Below are 27,365 nucleotides of genomic sequence, written 5' to 3'. Positions count from 1 at the left end.
AATGCTTACTCCCTCCTCCTACACATAGTGGTTAAATAAAGGACCGACAAAATTATGTTCTTATAATGAAAAATTAAAAAATAGATCATAATTTTCCTTATTAAAAGAATGAAAATGTATAAAAATTTGACATCATCTACATCTTCATTGTCAACATCATCTGTCTAGTCTAGTATTATAATTTGACATAAGTTTTTGTGTAAGTCAGACATTTTCATCACAATTGGACAAAAGAGAGTAAAATAACAAACCTTGTTTGTCTTTTGTAAAATAATGATAAGGTGACAATTTTGCGTCAATGGGTCACAAGGCATGAAAGTTACAATTTTTTGTTTATGAAGAGTGCAGCAGTCCCCATTAGAACCACCGTATGTGGGAGCAGGGAACAGCCACACAAAATCTATCGGCCATATTTGTTTTGCTGCTGCATGACGCTTAAGTCCTTTAAGGGGAAAAATATATATGTTTGAGATACATCTGAAGTAATATAGCGCAGTTGGGACCTGAAACAGAGGATTTAGTATCAGGAAGTCACAAAGCGCTAAGACTGTGAAAGAAGGCAAAATGACATCACGGCGGTTCCAATTAAATGCTCCAAAGTGTTAAGACAGAGTGGCCAGCTTGTTTATATGTTTCTAAAAAAAAGCCTTTCAAACCTTGTGGCTGCCTGTTACATACCAGTTCTGCCTTAAACACCAACCCTTTTAGCAGCTATAAATTATATATTACATACAGTTTTCTGCTAAGTGAAAGAATGCATTAGGAGGAAAGAAAACATCTGGAAATCAAATCTTTGGCCCAGCCGATGTCAAGATATAAAGAGTCGCTGTAAGTGACCAAAGCAGAGAATTGTTCAAAAATGAATGAGAAATAAACAAAGCAAAATAAATATTAAACATGTTGTTAAAGAGAACAATATCAAAGATAAATAAATCAACAACCATCAAGTTCATCCTGTGATGTTTCCTGCTGAATCTTGTGTTTGTTCTCATGGGTTTTAATGTTGTGAATTTGTATTATAGAATAGGGAGCTGGCCTGGAGAAGCTGAAAGGTTGCAGCACAGAGGCTAAAAGGGCTTCAAGGCTTTGACAGTGAACATCCCAAATACAGTAGCTTTACTTTCTTACAGTTCCCCCAGCGACTGTGTGTATACTTTATCAGTTTGTTTTCATGTTCAATAACATGAAGATTCAGCTAAAAGCAGAAACTTAACATCCAGGGGTCATATGCATTGGATGCCTTCTCTGATCTCTTTGGCAGTCTTAACACAAACACTAAGGTTGACTATAAATTTATGGCCTTACTCGATTCTTTGGGTGTTATTCGTATTTCTTTTTTCGACTTGTACGTTCCTATTTGCTTTTATAATAATAATAATAATAATAATAATACATTTTATTTAACAGCGCCTTTCTTGACACTCAAGGTCACTTTACAAATAATACAAAAAAAATAAATAAAAAGAGATGAAAATACAAAATATAGATACAGGAACATAAAAAACAAAAAACCAATCATGGATAGGGAAAAGAGCATTGCCTTTTTTGTTTGTCACTTACACAGCTGAATTTCCCAAATGTTGGACAATAAAGATTTTTTTTTTTATTCTGTACTTAAATGTGCATAAATAAATAAGAGACATGTAAAACCATAAAATGACAGGAGAAAATGAGTTCATAAGTGCTTTATCATACTTTCTGTCCCATAAATTTAGTACATAAGACAAAAAAGCAGAAGAAAGAATCAAAGGAAGCACTTGAGTTAGGAAAGAGAAGTGGAAGCAAGGGATTGATAAAGGAAATAGAGAAAAGGAAGAGCGGAAGAAAAGGAATGAGAGCAGGAATCAAAGGAAAATAAATACACAAGAGAGGAATGGAGGACAGGAAAGCTATGGATGGAAGAGAAGAGGAAGAGAAGAGGGAAAGAAGGAAGAACTTGATTAAAGGATATGAGGAAGGAAAGAAAGCAAAGACAGAAAAGAAATGGAAGAACACAAAGAAAGACAGAACAAAACATAGAAGGAAGCAAGTGAAGAAAGAGGGATAAGACAAACAATACTTAATTATTATTATATGGGAAAGCTCTTGATGGTGTCGGCTCTTGTTTAAAAAAGTTTAAACAGTTATTGGTTACAGAGTCTGGGTTGAAGATGAGAAAAAGCAACCAAAAACAAGCTGAGTCATGCAACACAATTCAACAGTCTCCCATGTTAACATCTTTAAGTGAAGATGTAAACCAGCACTTTAAATAAACACCATGCCCTCCTAACAACACTCACATTGCAGAAGGTTTTCAACTGCCCTTTTAACTAATTTTCTCTTATCCCTCTTTTACCAATTAATCATGTATTATTCATGGAAACAAAACACGAATATTAAGATTGGAGGATTTTAAGTTTTTACCAGATCTCCTCCTCCTGAACTGAGAAATCCCTATTTTTCCGAATATTTAGAGAACAATCTTAAGAACACTGTGCTAACTGTAAAGCTTGTTTGTGGCTGCAGCGTGATGTGAGGTTGTTTTTTCTGCTTCAATCCAAAAATTATCTGAGATGGAATAATAAAGAGAACAAATTTCAAATTCTTCATCGTTACCTGTAATCATAAAACTTAGTCAGGATAAGTAAGGTAAGGATAAGCTTCTGGAAAGCTTTACAAGAGCTAACCACATCAACTAACATTCGATGATGATGCCTTAAAGTCATGTCTGTAAAATTAAACCAATTAATCAGTCTTGGAAAAAGAGCAGTGCAAATGAATCAATAAGAGCCCAATGTTAAAAATGACATTCAGTCCCATAATGAGAGCATGCATATATTACCTCCATATCAGGTTCTACAGGTTCTGCAGATGGCTGAAAATAAAACCTTTTCAGCCCTTCAAAGGCTAAATTGCATGTTGTGCCTTTCTGACAACACTGATTGGAAAACAGTATTTTTTTTAACTTAAGTATCAAAAGATATACATTATAAAATGTATATCTTAATTGCTTAATTTACATGCAAGTTGCAGAAAAACACCTTTGCAGGAAAGGTCACTGGACATCTGCAGGAAAGACAAAGAGGGGAAGACCAAGAAACACCTGGTGCAGAAGTGTGGGAGCGCAGCTTAAGACCATGCAACACTCGGTGTACGATCTATGCTGGTAAAGATTCTCAGTTATCCAGGTTATGGTAATTCCAATAAAGTTAAGAAACAACAGTCTTGACTTTGTTTTTCAAGTTTGAAGACATTTCGCTTCCCACCCAGAGAGCTTTCTGAATTGAAAATGTCTGGAGTAGTGTTGAGTTCCCGGCTTATAGAGTAGCCCAAACACTAGCTTTGTTATGGCTTAGAATACATGTAAATCGAACCAAAAAAACAGGTCCACCCCTTAGTAATAGGAAGTCGTTGAGGTTGTTGCTGGCCTGCAAAACCGGATACTGGCCCATGCCTTTGCAATGGGGAGTTGTTAGGGTCGTTGTTAGCCTGGCTAAACAGGCGAGATGTTTTGGTCCAATGCATGGCGATGAGGATAGAGATGGTAGTGGGAAGGAATCAACTTGATCGCTGCTTTTCAGATTTTTGCGAGCGAAAAACCTAATTTTTGCAAGTCCAACCCCTCTGTTTAAGGTGTACGATCTGGAAGCTGGCCCAGAACTGACAGACATATCGATCCTTCGTTACTGCCCTTATATCCCACTCAGCATAATGTGCCTGAGTGAGTAAGTTACATCCCTTTAGAGTTATGCACATCAGTCATGTGTAGCTTTATTTTATAAAATTTTTTTTACCTGCAACTAAATCTGCTTAATTCCTCCTATACACCTTGATATTACCTTTAGGTGATCATTAAAAGCCGAAGAACCTCTATTTCCTAACCCTTTTTTGGCACATTCTTTAGAAACACATGCCGGTAAAGGTGTGCGTGGATAAAGTGATAATTCAGCTAAAACTTGTGCTTAGGTAACCTTTTAAAAAGGGTTGGCCAAACTTTGTTAAATGGCATTTCTTTCCTGGAACAGCAAAAACGTCATCCTCAACTGCGATGATAAATACAGGCAGGAAGGTCTGAGGGAACAAAGGAGGGAAGAGGAGGGTGATAAAGCGAGGGGTGTTAAAGATGAAGGGCAAATTTAAAGAACTGAGAAGAAGCTCAGAGTATGGAAGAGGTGAAAGTGGACGGATGAATGGACAATAAAATAGAGAGCTGTAATATATCATCCTAAGAAATGATGGTGCAGATAGACAGGAGATGTGATGGGACAAAAAAAAAGAAAGAAGGTGGATGACGAATGGGGCAGAGGAGGAGAACAGAAATACGAGAATAAGATGGAGAAGGAGAGAAGAACGTTAAGAGAAAAACAAGGAGCATAAAATTACAGTTAGAGGCCTGATGAACCACAGAATGGATGAAGGCAGAAAGTAGAAGGATTGTATTGGAGAGTTTGCTGAGGAGGAGGGTGAGAGATACGAGTTGAGATGAAGAGCCTGCATGAGTCACATCGTCTCTTCCACAAGCTATTAGTGATTTAATCACTCTGACATCGTAGTGTGTGTCTGTGTGTGTGCGGATCATACCAGATTACCCTGAGGTGGTGCAGTCGGGAGCTGGCTCATCACTCTTCTACAGCAGCGTGCATTCATCATGTCACAGCCGCGTTTACCCAGGCCCCCACCAGGACGGCAGGTTTCCACGGACGGTTCACCATAGAATCCTACAAACCTACAGATCTTTGGCTGTGAGGCTGAGCTGCAGACCATGAAGGATCTGCAGCTTAATGCATCATTTAGCGTTTCTGCTAAATGTGCTAATCAAACTCCATTCCTTCTGACTCAGCTTGTTTTTTTTGTTTGCAAAAACTTTTGTCAGCATTATGTGATGATAATGTTAATTATGTGAAAGCCTTTCATGTAGTTTAACTGTCTCTTCCATAAAAGCCAGTTTTACAAAACAAATAACTTCTAGATGTTCTCTTGCTGGTTTCTAGAGACGTCATAACATTCTAAATTTATCTAATTGATTTGGTTTAACAGTGAAACCCTACTGAAATATTTTCGTCTGCTTAGAAAGTCATTTTAAACCTTTAGGAAAACTTGCAGTCAGAATAACTAAACATAAAAGTAGCAGCACAGCTGACACACCCTGGAGATTCCTTGTTGGCCTTGTTGGTCAGTGAACCCAGTGCAGAGTGTTTTCATGTGGTCTAGGCCTGGCAGGGTGTGGGGTGAACAAACTGTGAGGCCTGACGCAGATGTCAAAGGAGGGGGCAAAGAGGATGGGGAGGGAGCAGCTCTCGGTAGGTCACCGAGCCGTGATTACAGGGTGGGTGTAGTCTGTCGGGGGGTTTGATCACAGGCCTTCACTAGCAAAAAAAAAACTGTCTGTGGCTGTGGAGGAGCTGCTCTGACCACAGGGTGTGTTGATGTAAGCGTGCACTGACTAGGAAGGGGAAGTTGCATGGACTGCAGTGTTGCCAGCAGTGAGGAAGCACCCAGAAGAGAAACAGAGAGTGACAGGGAGGCTAAACTGAAAAGTTTTAGATGAGAAAAAAAAGGAATCACAGCAAGACACTATTCTCCATAATTGAATATGTTTGTAATAAGAGCATTTGAATGAAATTAACATAAGTACATTAAAAAAAATCAAGCAGCCTACAGATACAAATCTGAGAGTTAGTTCATAGATTCAGGATCAATCTATGGACTAATAGAGATATTTTGGGTGATTTTGCCAAAAATGAAACTACTGTTTTTTTTCCAAACAAAATAGAAATTATGACTTAATATTGATTTTTTTTTTTTTTGCACGAACCGCAACCAGATCCTAGGCTTCACTATTTTTCATTATCTTTCATGATGCATTGTCTTAGCATTTTACAGCTACATAGAAAAATGCTTACTTCTAACTTGCATGCATGGACTTGCATGTGTTAGAGTTCTGGTTCTGTTATGTTTTTTCTTTTGGGCGTTCAGTTTTGCTTTGCTCCCTGTTTTCTAGTTTTTTATGGTTTGATTCTTATTTTATTGTGTTCTTTGTTTTTTTTCTCAGTTTCTGTCTTAGTCTTGGCTCTGTTATGCTTTCTTTTGAGTGTTCAGTTTTGCTTTACTCCATGTTTTATAGTCTTAGTGGTTAAATTCTTATTTTCTTGCGCTTTCTTGTTATTTTCAGTTTCAGGTTTTTATTTTTTGCCCTCTGCTGCCCTCTTGAGTTCTCCTTTTTTTCCCTTGCCCCTTTCTTGTTTCTGCTCTACACATACCTACTCCTAATCTGCTCGTTAGCTCACCCTTTGTTTCAGGCCCCGTCCATACGAAGACAAAACGAACACGAAACGCTAATATTTTCCAGAACGTTTGTCGTAAAGACGGAGATGTAAAATAAATGTGATCGTCCACATGAATGCATGAAAATGCTGCAAAATGTATGCCAGGCCTGTAAGTGGCGCTGTGGTGCCAAAGCAAAAATAGGCGAAAACAGGCAACGAAATGTTGGGCATGCGCAGTAATATTTATACAGTACAACAACCAAACCAGAAAATGGCCCTGCGGGTCCATTTTCTGGGTTCAGTCAAATTCAGGTGCTGAACTATGTCGTCGATATTGCTCTGTTCTTCCTGGAGATATTCCAGAAGAAGAAGATTCTGTTGTAAGCCTGACAGCAGGGTGAGTAGCATGAGCAGCAACCATTCAACACAGTACGGCGCCATTGTTGTTGTGATACTGTGTCGAGCATGCGTGTTTAGAGGTGACGCTATGAAGCATGCATGTAAGAAAAAAAACGCGATCAGACCTTAAAGATGGAACCGCGAAAACGGTGTTTCAAAATCTTCCCACTCTGAAGGCTTAATAAAAAAAAGATCGTTTACAGACCCCCGAAACGCCGGCTTCGTATGGATGAGAGGCTGGTTTGGTGAAAAATTTGTGAATTTAGGCCAGGGTTTGACTTCGTTTGGACGGGGCCTCAGTCTCCCATAAATACTCTCTCTGTGCAGTTCTTCAGTGCTGGTTCCTCATCAAACCTCATCCAACTCTCTCTGAGCCTTCCACCTTGTGATAGTTATCCCCCTGATGTTTCCACGGTTTCTGATTCGTTTTGACTTGTTTTCTTGTTTTGATTTTTGGATTTTTGGACTCCTGGTTTCCTTTTAGTTTGGACTTTGTTTTCTTTTTGGATTTTTGGATTACCTGCCTCTGTTTTCGATAAACCTTCAACAATACATAACCAAATCCTGACTACTCGGGCTGGGATTCTCCCTGGTAATAAAACCTCTTTAAGCACACTACAGCCACCTAAAGGGCTGGAGTTAGAAACTTACTTTTTACCCTCATTAAATGTCATGTGACCGAGAATCTAATGCCTCTGGGATTTGGAAATGTACGTTTTCTTTTAGTTTAGTTTTTTTTTTAATTATTATTTAGTGCATCGCAAATGCAATTAATGTTAATTGTTCAACCTTAATTGAGTTGTGCAGTAAAGCAGATATTAAAGCAGGAGATTTTTTTGAACACACAAGGTAAAGAAGCTGCGTAAACATAAAAAGCTTATCTGACATTTGTCAATATTTAGAAACCAATGCAGACATTAGTAGAGTTTACCATAAACCAGCTGTATACCTGAGCTCCATGCAGGATTTCTGATAAAGAAATCAAATGAGAAGTGAAATGTGTTTTCCAAGGGAAAATAGCTGCATAAAGTTTTGAAATATCTTTATCCCAACAATAGAAATCAGACATGTTTTTGACTCACTGCAAAAGACTCCATAAGTGTGGAAAACGCACCTTGATGCTCTTCTAAAATTCACTGCAGAATTTTTTGACAATCCAAAAGAATCAAAGGACTTTAGAAGAAGGGATGGCACTGCACTGAATTATTAGAGGTAAGAGTGTTATGGTGTGGAGCTGAATTAAGTTTATGTTTCTGGCAGGTTTTATATAACAGACTTTCTTTGTAAGCTTTTTGAGCCCAAAACACAGGTCCTAGAAAACAGTTCCACACACACAGTAAAGAAAATCCTCCACTAGTTTCAGACAGAGAATTTAAAGGCACTTAAATGGCTCAGCCAATTTTCAGTGTTTGAAAACAGTGTTTATGGAAGTATTGGCAATAATCACACCTGAGCAAAGCGTAACATTATTCTGGGTACAGCATATGTCTTGAAATTATTAAGAGAGCCACAATACAAAAAAAAAAAAAGGTCATGCAACCAGACATCTCAAATCTAAGCTCAAACTGAACAAGCATTTCTTTATATTTTACCACTGCAGCACAACAGTAAAAGAATACTAATAAATCAATGCACTGCCTGCATTTAGCATTGAAGAGCTGAAGGAGAAGGAGGCAGGTTAAATGCATCATTGTATACATGAGTGTGATAAACTATGAGTCAAATCAGCGTAGTAAAGAGAAAAACATCACCGCAGCCAACAGCAGACAGCCACTGCCACATTGATTTTTCCACATAACATAGCCCAGCTCACACACACGGAGGGGAAGCTACACAGACAGCTTAAAAACTGGCTAAAGATGTTGACTTAAGCTATTTAACTTTGACTGCTCTGACATTAGGAGAGATGAAGAGAAAGAGGAAGAAACACTCACACTTGGAGAGGAGAAAGACAGAGCAATGGAACTGAGGTGGCTTTTTATCCTCTTTCTATTTTCATTTCAGCTCTCTGTTCTTTGTTTCCTCCTCAATCAACCAGAACATGACTGCTTTTATGTTTCCTCCTTAAAGCTCTTTAAACCACTTGGCCTAATTATATTCAGCTTTATTAATTAAAGTGGACATCCATCCCACCACGAAGCTGCTTCCGTTGCAGAATAACAGCTGGAAACAGGGTGAGAAGAGAAATAACGTGGGATATAATCACACAGTTCTTGTTCAAACTTCCAGCGCAGCAGCAGAAAAACAAATCAGTACACCACGAGGGCCCGTTTTTCGTATCCTACGCAGATAATTTTATTCTTATTCCTCCTTATGTTGCTCGCTTTTGTTGAGCCGTGATGGGTGAAATCAAAAGTTGCTAAGGCAACAAACAATGAGTTGAAGTGAGAGAAAAATAACCCCTCTATTGCTTACAGAGATGAAGGAATCCAAATGTTCCCCAGTAGACGCCTTGAGAGGCGAGAAATGGAGGGCAGTGGAGGATATAAAAGAGCTTTCTATTAAGATACAATGTCTGGATGTGAACAGATGTGGAGGTACTATACAGAGAGAAACCTCAAGAATCTAAACTTTTCACTCAGAGTCAATTACAAACAAACAAAACTTGCTGGTGTCCTTTAATCTGTAATACACCATGAAAATTTTTGTACCTCTTTGTGTTACCTAAAAAAGTTCGGGATGTGCATTAAGTTGAAACAAAGCAATAGGACTTTTTTTTTAACTTTGATGGATGAAGTGCAGGTGAAAAACAACAACTTTGCACTGGTCAGAAGAAAATTGCTCTGCAAAGATTTTCCGTTCAGCACATAATCCATCTAGAGGAACATTAAATAAAACAAAAGTGTTTTAGGAGAATTATCAAAACAACCACCTCTGTATGTCTGTTTGGGTAATCTTCAATAACATGCACAAAGCATGCTACCTACTGCCGGCGTGTTAGGGACATTGCATGTGTATTAAATTTATCTTAGGATGCACAGAGCTTGATTAGGATTTCTCTCCAGTGTTTGCCCTGTCATTTGGATAAAACAGCCCATACTTTAGATCCTAGCTGCCATTAGGAAGCTGCAACCACCTGATAAACAGCAAGGACAAAACATGCATTGGGAGAATGCTAAGGATGCTGAGAAGTGTGCCTGTGAGAAGGAAAGATGATGTCACACAGGCTAGATGGGCAACAAAACAACACGACTGTGTGGAAATGCGGTGCTGAGTCACACATGCACGTGCAGCAGCCGCAGGAAAAGCTCACACAAGCACGGAAGAAGCACGCTTTTATGTTCAACACACAGTAAGAGTCTCTCTTTGGGAGATTTGGAGTTCAAACGATGTTTTATTTTAGGAACAGCTCCGGGTTAGTCACCCTACGTTGGTGACAGACGGAGAAACAGGTTGCAAATATCAAACACGTTACAAGCACAGCAACAAGAAGAAAACACCAACATCGCGGCAAATGCAAACACACACTCAGGCTCCCATCCCTTAATTTACATGTCCCGCTAATTCCCAGAGATATTTTGCTAAAGGGAGAAAGTGTTGTTTAAGCGGTGTGAACTGAAGTCTGCGTTACCAGCAGCTGAACGTACGATCCCAGCTCTGTTTGACAGCTTTGTCAAAAACAGTAAGTAGGCGAACTGTAGCCTCATTAACACATATTGCAACATGGCAGGAAACTGGGATTACAGAAGATAGAACTCAATATCAGGATGCGTTATTCTGACGGGTGAGCTCAGAGGGAAAAAAGGAAGGTAAAGTCAGACATTTTGTGCCACTTATCATTATATATGGAGACAAAACGCAAAGCTTTTGTCAAAGGTCAACACACATTGGGCCATAGTTAAGGACTGAAAGGACATCTCTTAGATGCATCATTTAAAGTAACATATAAGAAGTTTTAATTTACCACAAGCCATGTGGGGCGATAGTAAACGAAGATAGAAAATTTTGTCAGATGCAAGCAAACTTTAATGTTTGGAACAGAATACTGAGACAGCATGTCTCCATAAAAACACAATGCTCAACTGGAACATGGTGGTTTCAGCCTCTAGCTGCAGAGCTGCTTTTTAGGGGCAGAGACAAATATCTGGTTGCAAACTTTGGGCAAAGCTTGGAACGCACCGCAAACAAATAAATGATGCACACTCCAAAATGCATACACAGAAGACAGGAAAATAAAATGTACAAGATACATCCAACAAAACATGAAGAAAAAAAAGGCCTCAAATAACAAAATCTTCCCTCAGAAAAAGGAAGTCCACCAGACCACAATGCAGGACAGACGGGACTGCAGCATGTTTACCTAAATATGTGGCTGTTGTAGAATATCAAAATTAGAGCTAAAGTTTAGAAAAGGCATTAAACCATCTCCTCCGTCTTTATTTTTGCATCCTGTTAATAGGCTCTATGCACAGCTCCACTACTTCCTGAATTTAAAGCAGCTCCTTTGTTTCCTGTCTTTCATGATTGGATGCACTGATTAATCCAGGTGTGTATGACCTAAGTAACTGGCCAGACACACCTGGATTAATCAGTTCATCCAGTAATGAAAGACAGGAAACAAAGGAGCTGCTTTAAATTCAGGAAGTAGTGGAGCTGTGCATAGAGCCCATTGCTTTATTGAGGGTCTGGTGCCATCTGATTAAGGCTGACAACCCCACCTAAGGTCCAGAGTTCTGAAGTGCTGTTTTCCAAAACTTGCTCATGCTTTTTGTATTTGCAGCACTGCTTCGTTCGGTTTCATATGGGTTTCTTGATTGCAATATTTCAGTTGCATTTGTTTTCTGTGTTTTGAAGTTTGTGTAATTTGTGTGTTTGCAGGGGGTTGAGCCATTTGGGGCACCTTCAAGTCCCCGATGGTCAGGGATGAGTATGTATAGTTGGATGGTTAGATGAACACAATAAAGGCTGGAAAAGATTAAAGACTGAAATGTTAGAGATAACGACAGGCTGTGTTAAAGTGGAACAGTCCAGGTCTAGATCTACAGTAGAAGCAACATTTGACAATTACGTTCACAGATGCTCTCTGTTCAGCTAGATTAAGGTTGAGTTAATGGTGAAGTAGGAAATTTAATGGGAAGATCTTTTTAGCTCAAATCTTCTCTCTTCCATGTTAAACATGGTATTAGATTTTACATTTACAAAGCAGTAAAGAAGAAATTTAACATTGGGAGTCAAAATGTATTGATGTGCATTTTTGTATATGTTCCGTTTAGAGGGGTTTGATGTTCTTACCCTAATGTTAGTCTCCAATTTAAGAGACTAACATTAGGGTAATAATTTTCCCCTCCAGTCTAACAAAGGCTTGAGTCCTAATTTTGTCTTAAGCTCATCTGTTAGCTAGAATTACATCATTTTACTTTCCACGTCCCTCTGCTTTGCTTCCGCTCAGACAAATTTTACACCTCGCACACCTAGAAAAATTTGGAACTATGTAGGCATAAATATCACCATGGTCAACAGATTGTGAAAAACTCTTAGAAAGAAATAACTGTCACTTTTAAATGCCAAAGAGAGGCTTTGATAGAGTTGGAAACAGCTGTGTTTTCTATTTCCTTATGTAACGTAGTGTTGTAAGCTCACAATTTTTGCTGTACATGCCCCCCTGGAGTCAGCCAGAAAAGCCGCATGGAGTATTAAAGATGCAGACATTGTGTCAAGCAAAACCGAGCCTTTAAAAGAAACAGATATTTCACGGTCCACTGGAAGGAAATGGTGCTAATCAAACACTGCCCTTGGTTTGGACATAAACTCTTAATAACTTCTGTTTCTTAATAAGCAGCATTACACCATAAAATGTATTTTATTTCCAAAATAATTTCCCTTTTTAATACCGTAAGCAAGTAAGTAACATGAATATTTTTTTCCATATTGTAGATATAAAAATAAATCAGTTAGAATCCCTTAAAATGAATCAGAGTATAACATATGACAATATAAGCAATTCACGACAGTGCAAAAAATGAGAGGAATGTGTAACAACATCAACCTAAATAGTGTGGTTAATCTGTTTTGTAATAAGATAAAAGTTGAACTCTGAAATTTTACCCTAAGTCAAATATTTTGATGGGCTGGCCCTTACATGAACAGACTGGTGAAGACACCTGTTTGAAATGCATAATGAACAGCCAGGGGAGACAGGACCACACACACACACACACACACACACACACACAGTACTCACTGCTGCCGCGTTCTTGGCTAGGATTTTGAGCTGAGTTGTGGGTCAGACGAAGGCTAAGAATAAACTAACCCTGCTGAGAGCTTCCCTTCATCTCACTACTCCTTTTACCCTTTCCACAGAAACACGCACACCCTCCTAATAATGCAAAACACCCATATAAAGGCAGAGGACACAAAGTTAGAGCTCAACACTGAAAAACGAAGACGCTCGTCAGCTCCGCAAGGGAATCAGCCAGAGATAGATAAAAGAAGCCCTAATTGACTGAGCACAGAGAGAATTAATTACATCCTGCAGAGTATAATGGGGTCACATAGTGAATAAATACAGATATAAATGTGAGTTCACACAGAGTGACCCTGAATAAAAAACACAGGTTACCCACAGAGAGGCTTTTTATATAGAGATACGGCATTTATCTCATGATATGTGGGGAAACTGCTGTTTCTTAAAGGCCAATAAAAGCAAAACAAACCTTTTGATTAACCCTTAAATTAACTGGTAAACTATACTATATCTATAGAAGAGATTTATAAGTGACTCGTCGTAAGGTTCGAGCTCTTCTTTTTTTTAGGAAGTAGAGCTCAAGTTTTTACCATAAGGGGAAGCTTGCTGCCACGAGTAAACTGATATTTCCTCAGTTTACAAAACCTATGTGTAGATGTGCACACATCCTACAGGAAGAAGTCATGTTTTTGTGTCTCTGTCCTAAGAGGAGCCTGACCTTTGACCCATGTCTGAGGCAAACAACATGTTTTCTCTGGATCTGCAACACAGGGTATAGATCTATGTCACCATTCTACATGTGGCGCAAAACATCAAAGATGGCTCCCACTACAAGATCATATATGGATTTAAACAATCGTCGACATGATAGGAATAGTTTTGTTCTCAAAACAAATTGCCCCATTCTACAACAGAAAATATACACCACTTACTTACAGGCCTGCAAAAATATTAACACCCCTCAGTATGTTGACATATACAACCACAAGTAGCTTTCAGTGACATTTGGTCACCTTAACTTTACAGATATTGTTGGTTTGCCAAATAAAATCCCAACAAATCCATTTACCTTTGTCTTTTTAATGGTGAAGTAAAACTGACTTCGTAGATTGTAGATAATTCTTCGAAAAGAAATAGTAGTTGCTGATTTTATTATGGGGTATGAAATAAAGAGACACACAAGACTTATATGGTTTTTATTTCTATTTTCTTACCCTTCACTTTATAACTTTGTCCTTTTTTGTGATCATCTGTCAAATAAATAAACACCATTCAATATCACTGAAAACCCTGCATGACTGGTTGAATTGAATGCAGAATACCTCTGCTAATTTAGGCCTTTTTACAAAATAATTCAGACACATGACCCAAAGGTGAGCACTGAATGTCGTGTCTTATATAAACTGAGCAAGCAATGTGGATCAAGCAAGTGCCTATTGCTTTGATAGAGCACTGCTTGTACCAGCTCTACTTCACAGCTGCTCTCTAACACTGCTCTGCAAATATAACTTTGAAGCTGGTCTACATTAACCTGACAAAAGTATGTCTTTCCTCTAAACTGTCCATACTTTTCCCCCAAAGCCAGTCTGAGTTTTCAGCCTCACTTTGTAGGTCGTTAATTAAAAGATGTAAACTTGTCATGACTCTGCACTTTTTGGTTCTGTTTAAGTTTTGAGTACTCTTTTGAGTTTTCAGTTATAATTTGATTCATGTCATTCCATGTTTTCTACTTTCTAGATATTTGTTATTGTAATTGATTTCTTAGGTATTGTTTGCCCTCTGCTGCTCTCTTGTGTCAGTCTATTTTTCCCTAGCTCCCTTCTAGACTCCTCCGTCCACACCTGCTCCCAATCTGCTGATTAGCCTGGTCTTTGTTCGGTCTCCCATTTATACACCTCATGTTCAGTCAGTGTTTGCTCGTTCCTTGTTGTTTTTAGTTGTTTATTCATCTCTGCTGATTAGCCTGTTCCACATGGGTTTTCTTGATGTTTTTTTTAATTGTTGGTTCTTTATATTTTCTATTTTCGAATGCTAGCTTCAGTTTTTCCATTAAACTGACAAGAACTCATCTCTGCTTTACTCATCTCTGCATTTGGGGCCTCAAGCAACATCACCCCCTCAAGTTGACAAAACTACCTTGCCTGTTAAAAACTGGAACCAAGTTATTGGGAAAAAACACTTTAAACTGAAGCAAACTGAAATGTTTAGTAAATCTGTGACCCACTGGTTACCCAACTATCTTTCTGTATAATGTTTTCAACTTCAATATGGTTTTACACTCTGTCATTGACTAAACCCTTTTAGCAGTCAGCAGATTCAATCTAATAAAAATGCACCTTTAATACATTCTCTGTTTTAAGGGTCTGTAAAGTTCTGTTTAAAGGATTTCGGAAAGGTTTTCAGAGAAACGTTAAGACCGAATTTATCCCTCTCTCTGTCTTTCAGTCTTTAATCCTCCTGCTTAATGTAACACTATATTCTAGATGACTAACAAATGTGACAAATTTTATTTGAGTGGCTTAAATTACAGAAACAAAGCAATTGCAAAGACTGAAGGTTCGAAAAGAATGGACGAACAGTTAATTCTTCTCTGAGTAGAGAACTAGATAGCAAGAGGCAGAGATGATGACATCAGAAAATAGCAGAGGCAGGAGGTGTTAGGAAGAGGAGGGTGAGGAGGGTAAAAAAGGAGGAAGAAGGTCTGACAGTAACAATATGCAAATGCTAAAGGCAGAGGGGAAATATGCAAATTATTAAAAATATACAAAATGAAAGCAAGGTGGAGGTAAAGGTGAAGGAGGAAAGAAGAGCAACTGAGAAAAGGAACACTAAGAAGTGGACATATATGGAAAGAAGGAAAGAGAGGTTAGGCAGAAACATATAGAAAAAAAGAGAAAGGCAAGTAAAATAAAAAATAAAAAAAATAAAAAATTCTTCTAAAATGAAATGATAAACAACTGAAAGAAAAGAATAAAAAGGGGATAAGAACAAAACTTAAAAACTTTTTAACCAAAATGCCTGGATAGAAAAAGTGGGACAAAACTGAAATTTACAGAAAAAGCTATCTCATATTCAATAAAAAAAAAAATGTAGTCAATAAAAAAGGGACATTACTTTTTTAATCAGGCCTGCATTTGCTGCTTTTTGCATTACAAGATTTGTCTTTATCAAAGTTAGCCAATCCTTTCGGGTAGCACTTTAGGCGTTAAAGGTCCTGCTCAGGGACCAACAGTAGAAGTCTGTGGGATTCAAACCAGGGAACTTGCATCCTTCTCCAGACAGAGGCCTTCTGTTCTAACCCTTAGGCAACCATACAAACAATAATAGTACAGAGGTCAAACCATCAGTATCAGTGTTTCAAAAGGCAAAGGAAGAAATATCGCCATAGAAAAGTAATGCTCACACATCATGTATACCTCTCATTTGCATCACTGCTAAAGAGGCAACGATGACTCAAACGTCCCCGCACACTATGCAGATTGTTCACTTAGCTTTAGGGACTTGCGATGGAGAAATCGACTGTGAGACTTGGGCCATCAGTTGCAGCCTCATTATTGTGGCTTTAACCCCACCAATCTCTATTGTACAAGGGCGGCGTACCAAAAACATCACACATATCCGAACACATCACATGACCGGATGTTGCCCAAAGTTAGGTTTCTTCATAGCAACACCATATATGGATACAATTTAAAACAGTGGGTGGAAAGTTTATACCCTCATATAAGTAAATAGAAGAAATCTGGAGAGGTGCTCAAAAGTGAATCCACTGGAGATTTTTAGGCAGCTTAAACTACACCCTTAAATACAGCGATAACACTTTAGCTTCAGAGGTGGAATGGAAGCAAGGTAAATGGTTAATTATAGGTCAGTCATAAATTATGAAAATCGAAAATCCCAGACCAAAATGTGAGAACTCAAGCAACAAAAAATAGGGTGAGGCTACTAGATAGATGACTGAAGGGAGGAATCAATACCCTGCTGAGGTCTCCACTCCAGGCGTTCCTCTCACTCACTTTACTCCCACTCATTTACATGAAAACAGCAGAATATTGATCCTTTTTTCCTCCTTTACTGTCAACCTAGCCTTCAGGTTTTCCCTAAGAAGCTCACAGCTTTTGTCCCTCACCGTTTAGCCAAAACTATCCTCCTGCACCCCTTTTCCCCCGGCTCCATGGCTGTCTTTCAAAATGGGAGCCAAAAACAGGAGGCCGAATAAAAAAAAAGGCTCATCATTTATCAAAGCTGGACTACAGAAGGTTTTATAACCTGTAGTTAAAGGAATAGAGTAAGTGTTTTTTGATTATGAACGTTAAACTCAGCGACCCCTTGGGATAATGAAATAATAAAATTAGCATTCCTAAAATAGTTACACCATTAGATGTCTGGATTCAGATCAAAGGAAACATCGTGGATGATGTAAAATAAGCGGTTTTAAGCCTTTGCATTTTATTTTGTTGGTGCTCTCTAACCTTCTAGATTCATCAGCAGGTTAGAGTCAGTAAGGATTGGGGCAGAGAAAGGATTGTAAATGACTAAAAATCAATGAAAGTCAATATTCAACACACGGTCCTCACTACAAGAACACCAAATGTGTGTGTGTGTGTGTGGCCATAGTTTCAATGTAGGAACAATTTCCCAGGAACATGCCACGTTGTGGGGACTTACAGTTAATTCTTGGGACTGACTGGTCCTCATGAGGAGAAGTTCTGTTCTTGGATTGGGGGTTAGGATGCAAAGACCAGACTTTGCTTATTGAAAAAAGCCATGCTTATATAACCTTAAGACATGATCAACTGAAAAAACACACTATAAAATGAAACCCAAATGGTTCTGCCGTTTACTGAGCTTATTTCAGCTCTGACTTGTTGAAATAAATCAACCTAATAAGCCTTCATCATTTCTAACCTTTAACATTGCCTTTCAGCCTTCAAGGTAAGCATTTGAACTGTTCCTTAGTTTATTTCTAGTCCCTCTTTTTCCTTGAAATAGCTCAAATGGCAAACCAACAAGTTCTTTTTTAGACTGAAGGAGCCCTCACAGAAACAGCTTGGAAACAATTTAAAGTACAAAGTAGGAGAGTGCTCAGGCAGGCATAAAGTCAATAACCTCGGTCTTCCTCTCAGGGAAACTTGGAGCTTTTGTGTGGTGTTTCCAAAAATCCGAAACCATAAACTGAAAAACCTCTTACCTCTAAATCTATACAGCTGCTAATAAAGGGGAAATGCCTAGTATATTTACACCTTCATAAGAATCCCTGTAAAGTTGGACCAAACTAATCCACTTACACTCACAAACACACAGAGAGTGGGAGCTTTATGAGCCCCATAAGGCCCCAAGGAAACTGCAGTCCCAATTGCTTTATGTATTGGTCAATTTAACACTGCTAACATCAGCATATTAAAAATGCATGTGCCCAAGGACGCAGGAGTAACTCTGAGAGTTTGTATATGTTTAATCTACACAAGCATACCAAAAAAAGCAGGGTTATTGTAATGATAACCTGCTTTTAGACAGAAACCACTTCATTACATTTTAAATTTAGGATTAAAAGTACAAGAAAACACAGCAGATCTCATGTTTTCTTTTTTTTACTCACATGGTCTCATCATTCTGAAACTGCAGCTTTCCGGCAGCCATTTCATAGTCCTCCCCTCCTTTGGCGGTTCCATCCACGGTCCGATAAGGGACAGCTACCAGACCCCGGGCCCCCGACGTGCGCATGACCTTCACCTCCATCACACCTACGCTTTCACTCACCCTCTGACTGGCACTTTCGAATGTAAAGATGCCTGAAGAAAGAAAGGAGGCTGATAAATACCTACATCCTCAGCAGTTTGCTCTCCAAGGTTTATGCCAGAGTGCATAAAGAGGAAAATCAATATCAGGGGGGAAAAGATTAACATGTTTATTAACTTTGGAGTCAGTTAAAGTTGTGCAACTTCGAATGAAGTTCACACTGAAAAGAATTAGCCTTTTATCTTTTTAAAGTGTTAAACGATGGTCTGAATAAAAGTAAAAGTGATTTTTATTGATCTGAAGTCTTCAATTTTTATATTTCCAAATGGGGCTGGGCATCATGGCTGAAAAACGTATTATGATATAAGCCTTTCTTATCAGTCAGCATCGCTAATGATAGATATTCATTGGTGTTTTGTTTATCTATTTAAAAAAAGGACCGTGGGAGGAACTAAAATTTTAAAATACTACCACCAACCTTGCCTGAATCCTTCACTCTACTTCCTTGTGGTTCTGGATTAGAAATTGGTGGATTGATGAAAATGTTTTAGTTCATCATTTATGTTGATTCTGATCAGGTGTCTATCAGAATAAGTTTTTTAATTGAGATTCTAATTCTGATTAGAAATGGCTGATCAACTGCTTTGATTTCTAATGAAGTAATTTAGCTGCATTTAATCATATATGTTGCAGATTTACATTAAAATTTAGTTAGTTTGTGAGCTGTTAGTTTAGAGAACATTGTTTTAAATCAAGAACATCAAGAATGATTGTCTTGCTGCGTTTTTTTCTAGACACATTAACAGCATGCAGTGGTGCTGAAACATTTTTGTTAAAGTGCTTGTATGTAAATCCTTCTTAAAAGTGGTTTCTTGTTGATCCTAAATATTAATCAACAACATAAATAATGATTAAGTTGACAATATTCTTGTAAGATGAAAGGTGCACCTCACCTGCGTGGTCGTCATCATAGATGGTGACTGTTGCTGTGTGGTTATCTCCAAGCACGGCTTTCGGGTGAAGGGTGGAATCCACTGGGGCGGTGCCTATCTCAGGACAGCCCACAACACGAGGGTTACTGAGGTGAACGTAGAAGTACTCATCCTCCTCAAAGATGTCATCGTCAATGACGCCGACAGTAATCTCTGGAGGAGAAATTCATCAGGACATAGTATTGAAGGAACAGAAATCCGGTTTATTTTACATTTCTCTCCAATAGAAAGTGCACCATGATCCAGAGCTTCTGTGTTCAGCTGTTTCTCTTACTGGACAAAACTATTGATGGGACTCTTGCTTTCAATTTAGATGCTTTATGGTTTTTCTTTTAATGTAAGATGCACTTCCTTGCTTTTATGTTTAGCCTTGGTTCCCTTTTTTTTTTTCTTAGATAATAGAAAGTACACTTAGAGCTATGTATCTCCACTAGGCAGTTTTTCATGTAGCTGCAGCTACAAACTTTATATTCTGTTCAGATTTCACTTAATAGAAAGTGAGTTTGCCTTCTGATTGTTGCTGTTTCATACCTGGATGGGACCAATGACTGCATCATTCCAGCCAACTGTAGCCATTGCTACTCTTTTACGATAGGTATGGGGCCTTCACTGTCACGCTAGTTCATAGTTCATACTTGTAGGTACTTAGTTCACCAAAAACAGATATTTTCAGTCTTGTTATCTATCAGTTAAAACTTCATTGATCAGACATACTAACACTAAAGATGCTCCTGCCTCGGCACACGGATAATACATTATGTTATTATAGTTGTCTGGGCAACCACAATGTTTTAAGTCATTGTGGCAACGTTCAGCCAATCATAAAATGTAATGTCACAGGCATGCATAGGGCCCGACCAGATCTGACCACCTGAGAAGATCTGATATCTACACCAGCTCTGCTTTAGTTTTCTACCTGTTAAAAAGAGTGTTTCCTCTTGACTGTTACCAAGTGCTTTCCCAGAATTACTAATGCTGCATAATCATTTTATGCAGCTGGATTTTAATCTAACAAAAGGAAATGCATTGATCCAGGCAGAAATGTGATCTACAATGCCGGATATAAACTGGACCAGTTTGTCCTTTACAGTCACATCTAAATCGTTGTGCAAACTCAACTCAGTAAATAAGAAACTGATCTGTCTGGCTGTAGACAGCAGATGATCTGTGGTATCAGAGCACAAGTCTCAGTGACATCGCTTTTGAAAACATGTCATAAATTTTTACTATCGCGCTCGTCATTACCTTTGAGGGTCTCTCCAGGCTTAAACAGTAGTGTTCCTTCAGCAAACTCATAATCTGAGCCTGCGTTAGCTGTACCGTCCTCTGTGCGATAATCCACCTGGGGCAGATGGGAATGCAGAGGGAGGAAAAAAAATAAAAAAGTGGAAAGAGATAAGGGGGAGGGTGTCAGAGATAAAAGATAGCAGACATATGAAGAGGGCAGATTAACCACAAAGGGAGATCACAGACGAGAGGAGAGGATGGGGACGGAGATGGTGACAAAGAGAGAGATAGAAAGAACAAGAGAAACATCCTCATTAAACCAAGCCTTATGGTCAGATACAGTTTAATAAGAAAGGCTTTGAAGATAGCACAATAAACATCTCCTATGTTCATTTCATACTGTTTGCTTAATAACTGTACCCATCTTTCACATTCAGATGAGAACAGCAACAACAAAAAAAGGACATAACACAGCTCTAAAAGACAGGGAAAGCTGATGTCTGAAGTCGTATTGCTGGTGTGACTCTGGGTAATGTCTTTGCCTGGATCTATTTTTAGCCCTTCATGAAATGTGCATGCTCTCAGATAGATTCTCGACTTAATTTATTTTCAAAAACACTCATTCGGCGGCCTGATATTTCTGGTACTGTCCTAAGGCAATGTAATATTTCTACATTTCCAGACGTACGGGCTACTGATGTCATATATTTTCAATTAAAACATGGGAGATTAATCCTTTTTTTTGCAATTATCTATATATGTCTTTTTATTTATCGATTTCTTCTGTTGCCCTACTCTGGCAGACAGGAACATTGTAACACAATATCGAATTAGGGATTTTTTTTTTTTTTAGAATTGGATAAAAAATCTTTGTAATGCTACGTTCAGATCGGACGCTGCAAAAGCAGTAAAATCGCGTCTGCTGCTTCATTTTTGCTGCTTGTACCAGTTAGTTCTGACGCGCGGCTGAAGCAGCTTTGCTGCTCTGGCTGCGCGGTGCAAAAGTGTGTCTGACGCGCGTTGGGCGGAGCTTCACTATCCTTTCTCTGCCTTGCNTAAAAAATGGGAGATTAATCCTTTTTTTTGCAATTATCTATATATGTCTTTTTATTTATCGACTTCTTCTGTTGCCCTACTCTGGCAGACAGGAATATTGTGACACAATAGAGAATTAGGGATTTTTTTTTTTTTAGAATTGGATAAAAAATCTTTGTAAGGCATAAAGCAACTGTGTCACAACCATTGCTCAAACCATCCTGAGTTTGGGTGCAGTTGTAGGGCAGCAATCATATGTTTGACTCCTGGCCTTTTGACCTTTGCTACATGTGTCCCCCCTCTCTCTAATCCCATTTTCTGTCTGCCTAGTTTCATAAATAATGAAATAAAAAATATATATATATTTTGGAAGGCGTCACTGCTTGATATCAATACAGAAAACCTGTTGCTCTATAAGGTGCAGGTTGAAATAATAAAATCCATCGTTCTGTCTTTGCGCAGGAGGTCTTAGTATCTCCATTTAGTATCAGCCATTGAGAAGAAAAAAAAAAAAAGCGAATCCAAAATGCAGATTGTCACTAGCTGTAAACATTTTGCTCTAACTGACCAATCAGAGGACAGAAAATGTTGACATTTGAGTTCGCCAGCTGACCCTGTGGTGAAAAACTGAAATCTGATTGGTTGAAGAAAACGCTCCTTACTAATATTCGTAAGGATAGATCAGCAAAGCACAGCTAATTCTGAAGGCTCTGTGCAGATTTAATTGATATAGCAACACAGAGAGGGGTTTTTGTCCAATCAGGCTGAAATCTGATTGGACAAGGAAATATAGCAACCACATAACTGTAATGCAAGAAGTGCAGCCAAGATATAGACGCTACAAAATAAAGAAAACAGATAACTTGGAATAAATTAATGCAGTTAGACAGAAGAAAATTAAAGTTGTGAAGATTTTTGTTTTTGTTTGATTTTAGGCCAGCAGTAAAGGCTCTGAAGGCCCTTTGGGGACCGAATCACCTTCATTATAATTCAATATTTTGTGGACTAAGCTCCTGATGATGAGAATGTCTACCTGTGCCCCTGGTCTGAACTCTACCATCTAAATGTTGCAGCTGACTTTGAAACCTATCAGAAAATTTGCTTCTTGCTACGGACAGATAAAAGGAGCTTTTACCTGTGCTATCAAACAATTTTGGTGAGGCATCAGTTTGCTAATGACGGCTGGCAAGAGTGGCTTTCATTGTGATCTTTTGCTGCTATAGCATTCAGCATCCACACATTTTTAATAAATGTTATTTGAGATACTGTTGTTCTATCATTCAAAGAAATCTGCCCATTATGTAATGTTACAAAAAAACATTTTATTTTTACTGACCCATTTGTCAGTTATCTATGAATCGCATAAAAGATTGAGTGTAAAAACCTCGGCAGATCAACAGTTTGTGAAATACTCAGTTAAGCCTGTTTAGCACCAACAACCATTCAATGTACAAAATCCCATAAATCCCTTTAATTCCCCATTCTGGAGCACAGTTAAAGCTTTAGTGAAATTTTTTTTTCTTCGGTACTTCTAGATGCCTTAATGCATTCAGCTGTTGCCATGGCTGTTTCACCATTTGTGTTAACAAGCAGTGCAACAACCTGGGAGTGCTGCGGGGTTCTGCCTCCATGACTAATGCGAAAAAACAAACAAAAAAACTCAGGATTTTGAAAAGATTCTTAAAAATTGACCTTAACCAGAACCATTTTCTACAGCTGGACATTTCTTTAAAAAAAATAATAAATCAACAGTAATGATAACACAAACCCCTTTCGACAATAAATGCAAAGCAGGAAGTTTAAGTAGGAATTAGAAATGAATGGAAATGCAAAACAGCCACATATACATGCAAGAATGATACAAACACTACTGACACCGTCTGTGTTTCAGGGTTGAGATCAATCAGTCTCTGCAAAAGGAGGAGTTTTTCTAAGACGTATGCAAAGCTAAAAACTGGAAGGCAGCAGAGGAAGGTGTTCTCTGTCATGCCTCACAGCTTACTGCAAAACTCTTCTATCATCTCAGCCTCATGACAACATCCAATTACAAAAGATAACAAGGACTTCTAAACCTCCTTGAGGGGAAAACATTTTATAAGAAATATTAGATGAAGACAAAAGTGCTAGAGCTCTGAGTGGTTGTTTCCTCTGGTGCCTGTTTTTATTTCTTGCTGTGTCTCTTAGCTTCCACCTCTAAAAAATTGTTAATCTCAGTGGACTGTGATTAATTTTAATAGAAACTCACTTTGACAGTAACTCCAGGGTCTCCTCCATGTCTGGCAACTGTAAGATTCAGGGAGCCGCAGTTTTCAAAGCACTGGTATAAAGAGGGTTCGAACTCCATCCTAATGGTGTGAGGGTCGTCTTCCTGAGTCTGAGTCTCATTGCTGCTCACTACCTGAAAAACACAAAGGAAAAAGAAAAAGCGTACGCTCAGGTGAAATGTTATCCAACAGCTGTTGGATGTCAAACTGAAAAGGTCTCAGCTCCTCACCTTGCGAGCCTGATCAGCGGCGTGCTTCTTCAGTATGTTCCCTGCTCCGATCATCATCCTGGTTGCCTGGATGCGGTAAAATGCTCTGCTCTTTTGCTGCTGCATCAGAACCTGATTAAAAACACAATCAACAGACAGACATGAGGGGAACTGGGAAGGGAAATCTGCTGTGCTGCACACACAGTAAAATATTTTAGATAATCAAATTCATTCCAATATCAAAAAAGTAAATAGAGGTAAATTACCATTTCAAAATTAAGATTCCATTTACTAATTGAAAAACCTATCAAACCATGAAGCTACAAGCTGCCATTAAATTTGCAGTGAATAAGAACAAGTCTTTAATTTTCATCCATTGTTCTGATTTATTTAAATTCAGTCAGATTTGAGGATCTCCATTATAAACAGCTTATTCAATGTTAGATCAATGAATCTATCAGATTTAAGTCCAAACTTTGACTAGGAGACTCCAAAACCCTCTTCCCTTCCCCGTAGCTTGACTGCTTTTAAGGTTAATTTCACAAACTGAAAAATTCTCCTTCTGGATATTTCTCTTAGCGAGCAAAAAATAAGGATTCCATAATTTACTTTAAGCCATACAGTTTATTAGAAGACAAATACCATCACAATGATACTTTAAGGTAGCCAATACTTGGTCATGGCACTATAAATAAATGTTCACCTCTTTGGAAAGGCACCACATATTTATTTCCAGTTTTAAAGTATGAAATACAAATCTAATGATGCTTACCAATCCTACAGAAATGATTTTTAATAAAACTGCATGGTTGAATTGTAATCCTAAGGATGTCCCAAATTGAAAATTAACAAATTGGCTACGCTAGTGGTTAAAATCATTACATTCAATCAACTCTCTCTTGGCTGGAAACAATATTATGTTTGTAGGAAAAGGCATTAGAAGGCAGTCATTTCTGGCATTGGAAACACACACAAATACGTAAAGCTTCCACCGTCCCACTGTCACTTTCCCTTGTGCTGACAACACTTCCACCTGACCTCCTCTGCTCATCCAAACACTGAGCCGTGTCCCTCTTGGTACAACCCATTTTACAACAGGTTTATTTACATTACAAGCCGCTCAAATTTAAAGGGTTAATGACATGATATTAACATTTTCTAGTATTTTTTTTGTAGACCAAAACATTATTAAAGATGATAATGTAATTATTTCAAGGGTGTAAGCATCTAATATTTTTTTTAATCAAAATACTTCTTCCAGTTAAAGGTCACTAGCAAAACTTAAGCCTGGCCAGCCAAACTGATAAGATGTATACATGGTGTATGAGTCTGGTAAGAACCTGGTACAATTCTACTGATTATGGTTCAGTTTTTTTTCTTTTTTTCCTGTTTACCTGTCTAATTGGACTTTCTAATTTTTAATATTCTTTTTTGTTTCTGCATTTTTTATTTTATTCTATTTATTTTTTTTCCAACTTGCTTTGATTCTGTTTTATCTTCCTGTATTTTAATCATGTAAAGCACTTTGCATTGTCTTTGTAATGAATTGTGCTATACAAATAAATTTGCCTTGCCTTGCCTTGCCTTGGGCCAGCGGCTGATTAAAGGCGATCATTTCCACCTGGTTCCTCTGCTATTTATGTTGTTTGCTTGCCTTCCATCAGTGCCAGGTTATTCGAGCTGTTTGGTGAGATTAACTCCAGTGTTCTGAATTTTGTTCTGTTTTCTTGATTGTGACCAGTTTCTGCCCTGTGGATCCCAAGTTTTGCTTTGCCGCTGTCTGTTCTGTTAGTTTGATCTGTCCTAGACTGATTCCTGGATTCTACTCTGCTTCTGAACTTGGACCTGTCTCCTGACTCCTGCTTTGGATTTCCCCTCAAGGAGACTGTTGCTTCTCGGCGTCGGCTGCCGCCTGCTCTGCTCTCTCTCTAGGAAATCTGGGGGGGGGGGGGCGCCCGCCTCTAGCTGGGGACTAATCTTCTATTTAGATTTAACTATTTCCTCCGGGATTGGGCTGAACTTTGAATCAGGTCAGTGACTTTTGCTCGAAGTCATGATCAGCCCCACAATCCAGTCACTGACCTGTATTTCCTATCTCTGCAAAGATTCGCCCCACAGCTGACGAGCAGCCCTGATGAGCCTTCCTGTTTGTTTTAAAATAAAACGCTTTGAATTTTTCCACTGCCTGTCTCGCCTTGAATTCTGGGTTCAACGATCTGAGTTCATTACAAGGTCAGCATCATAAGGTTAGAACCGATATCTATAGGTGTGATGCACAAACTACAGGTGACATGTTCTGGTTTTGTAATTTTGTAGTTCATGAAACACGTCAAGCCGCTGAAGAAACTCTCCATTGAACTGCTTTTGAGGATATTCAACTAAATTCCTTTTATTTATATAGTGCCAATTCACAACAAGTGTCATCTCAAGGCACTCTATGGAGACAATTCAACCAGATCATACAGTCAGATTGGTTTAAAGTTTTCTATCTAATGAAAACCAGCTGATTGCATTAACGCATTGGCTTGAAAGCAACCCTCCCACCAAGCATGCTTGTAGCGACAGTGGAGAGAAAAACTTCTTTTTAAAAGGAAGGAACCTCCAGCAGGACATAAGGTGTGTTCTTCATTACATTCATGACTTATATTACAACGTTGCTCCATTGCGGTCGCCAGATTTTGTTATGCTAGCAGAAGAGTGCTGTTGTATTATGAGAATACAGCATCACTAAGTCCCGCCTTCCATGCTTTGATTGGTCCAGCCAAATCTGGCCAGAGTCAACGGTGGTTTACCAGACTGAATTACTCTCTGTGTAATTCAGTTTGGTCGGCCGGGGTATCACTGCCTATTGATTAAGGGAGAAAGACTTAAGATTTGGAACATGGTATTGGTAAAGACAATACCATAGTTAAAGTTTTAATGGAGTAAGATACAGCTATTGTGTTGGAGCTTTTAGCTTCAAGAGATGGTATTGGCTTATTCAAGTTTTCTAAGGACCCTGAGCTGCTCTCAAAGTGGGTAGAGCAGGCTGGACAAGATCAGGAGAAGTTGGAGTACTCCAAGGAGTCTCC

At 38.6% G+C, this 27,365-nt stretch overlaps 1 protein-coding gene across 2 annotated transcripts in view; it reads right to left on the bottom strand.

Annotated features, from left to right (window-relative positions):
• The window catches only part of LOC107084154 (sodium/calcium exchanger 1-like), a 132,263-nt gene that overhangs the window by 37,425 nt on the left and 67,473 nt on the right, over positions 1–27,365 (bottom strand). For both annotated transcript variants that reach the window (XM_015373855.1, XM_015373856.1), the window contains exons 7-11: positions 24,316–24,426; positions 24,067–24,219; positions 20,805–20,901; positions 19,521–19,712; positions 18,428–18,620 (exon numbers count right to left, since the gene is read on the bottom strand). In XM_015373855.1, coding sequence (XP_015229341.1) covers positions 18,428–18,620; positions 19,521–19,712; positions 20,805–20,901; positions 24,067–24,219; positions 24,316–24,426 — 746 coding nt within the window. The remainder of the gene's footprint in view (positions 1–18,427; positions 18,621–19,520; positions 19,713–20,804; positions 20,902–24,066; positions 24,220–24,315; positions 24,427–27,365) is intronic.

Source organism: Cyprinodon variegatus, unplaced genomic scaffold (assembly GCF_000732505.1).
Source record: "Cyprinodon variegatus isolate N-32 unplaced genomic scaffold, C_variegatus-1.0 Scaffold93, whole genome shotgun sequence".
NCBI classification, from domain to species: domain Eukaryota; kingdom Metazoa; phylum Chordata; class Actinopteri; order Cyprinodontiformes; family Cyprinodontidae; genus Cyprinodon; species Cyprinodon variegatus.
Note: the sequence above shows the minus strand (reverse complement) of the source record. Positions and strands in the feature narration are given on the sequence as shown.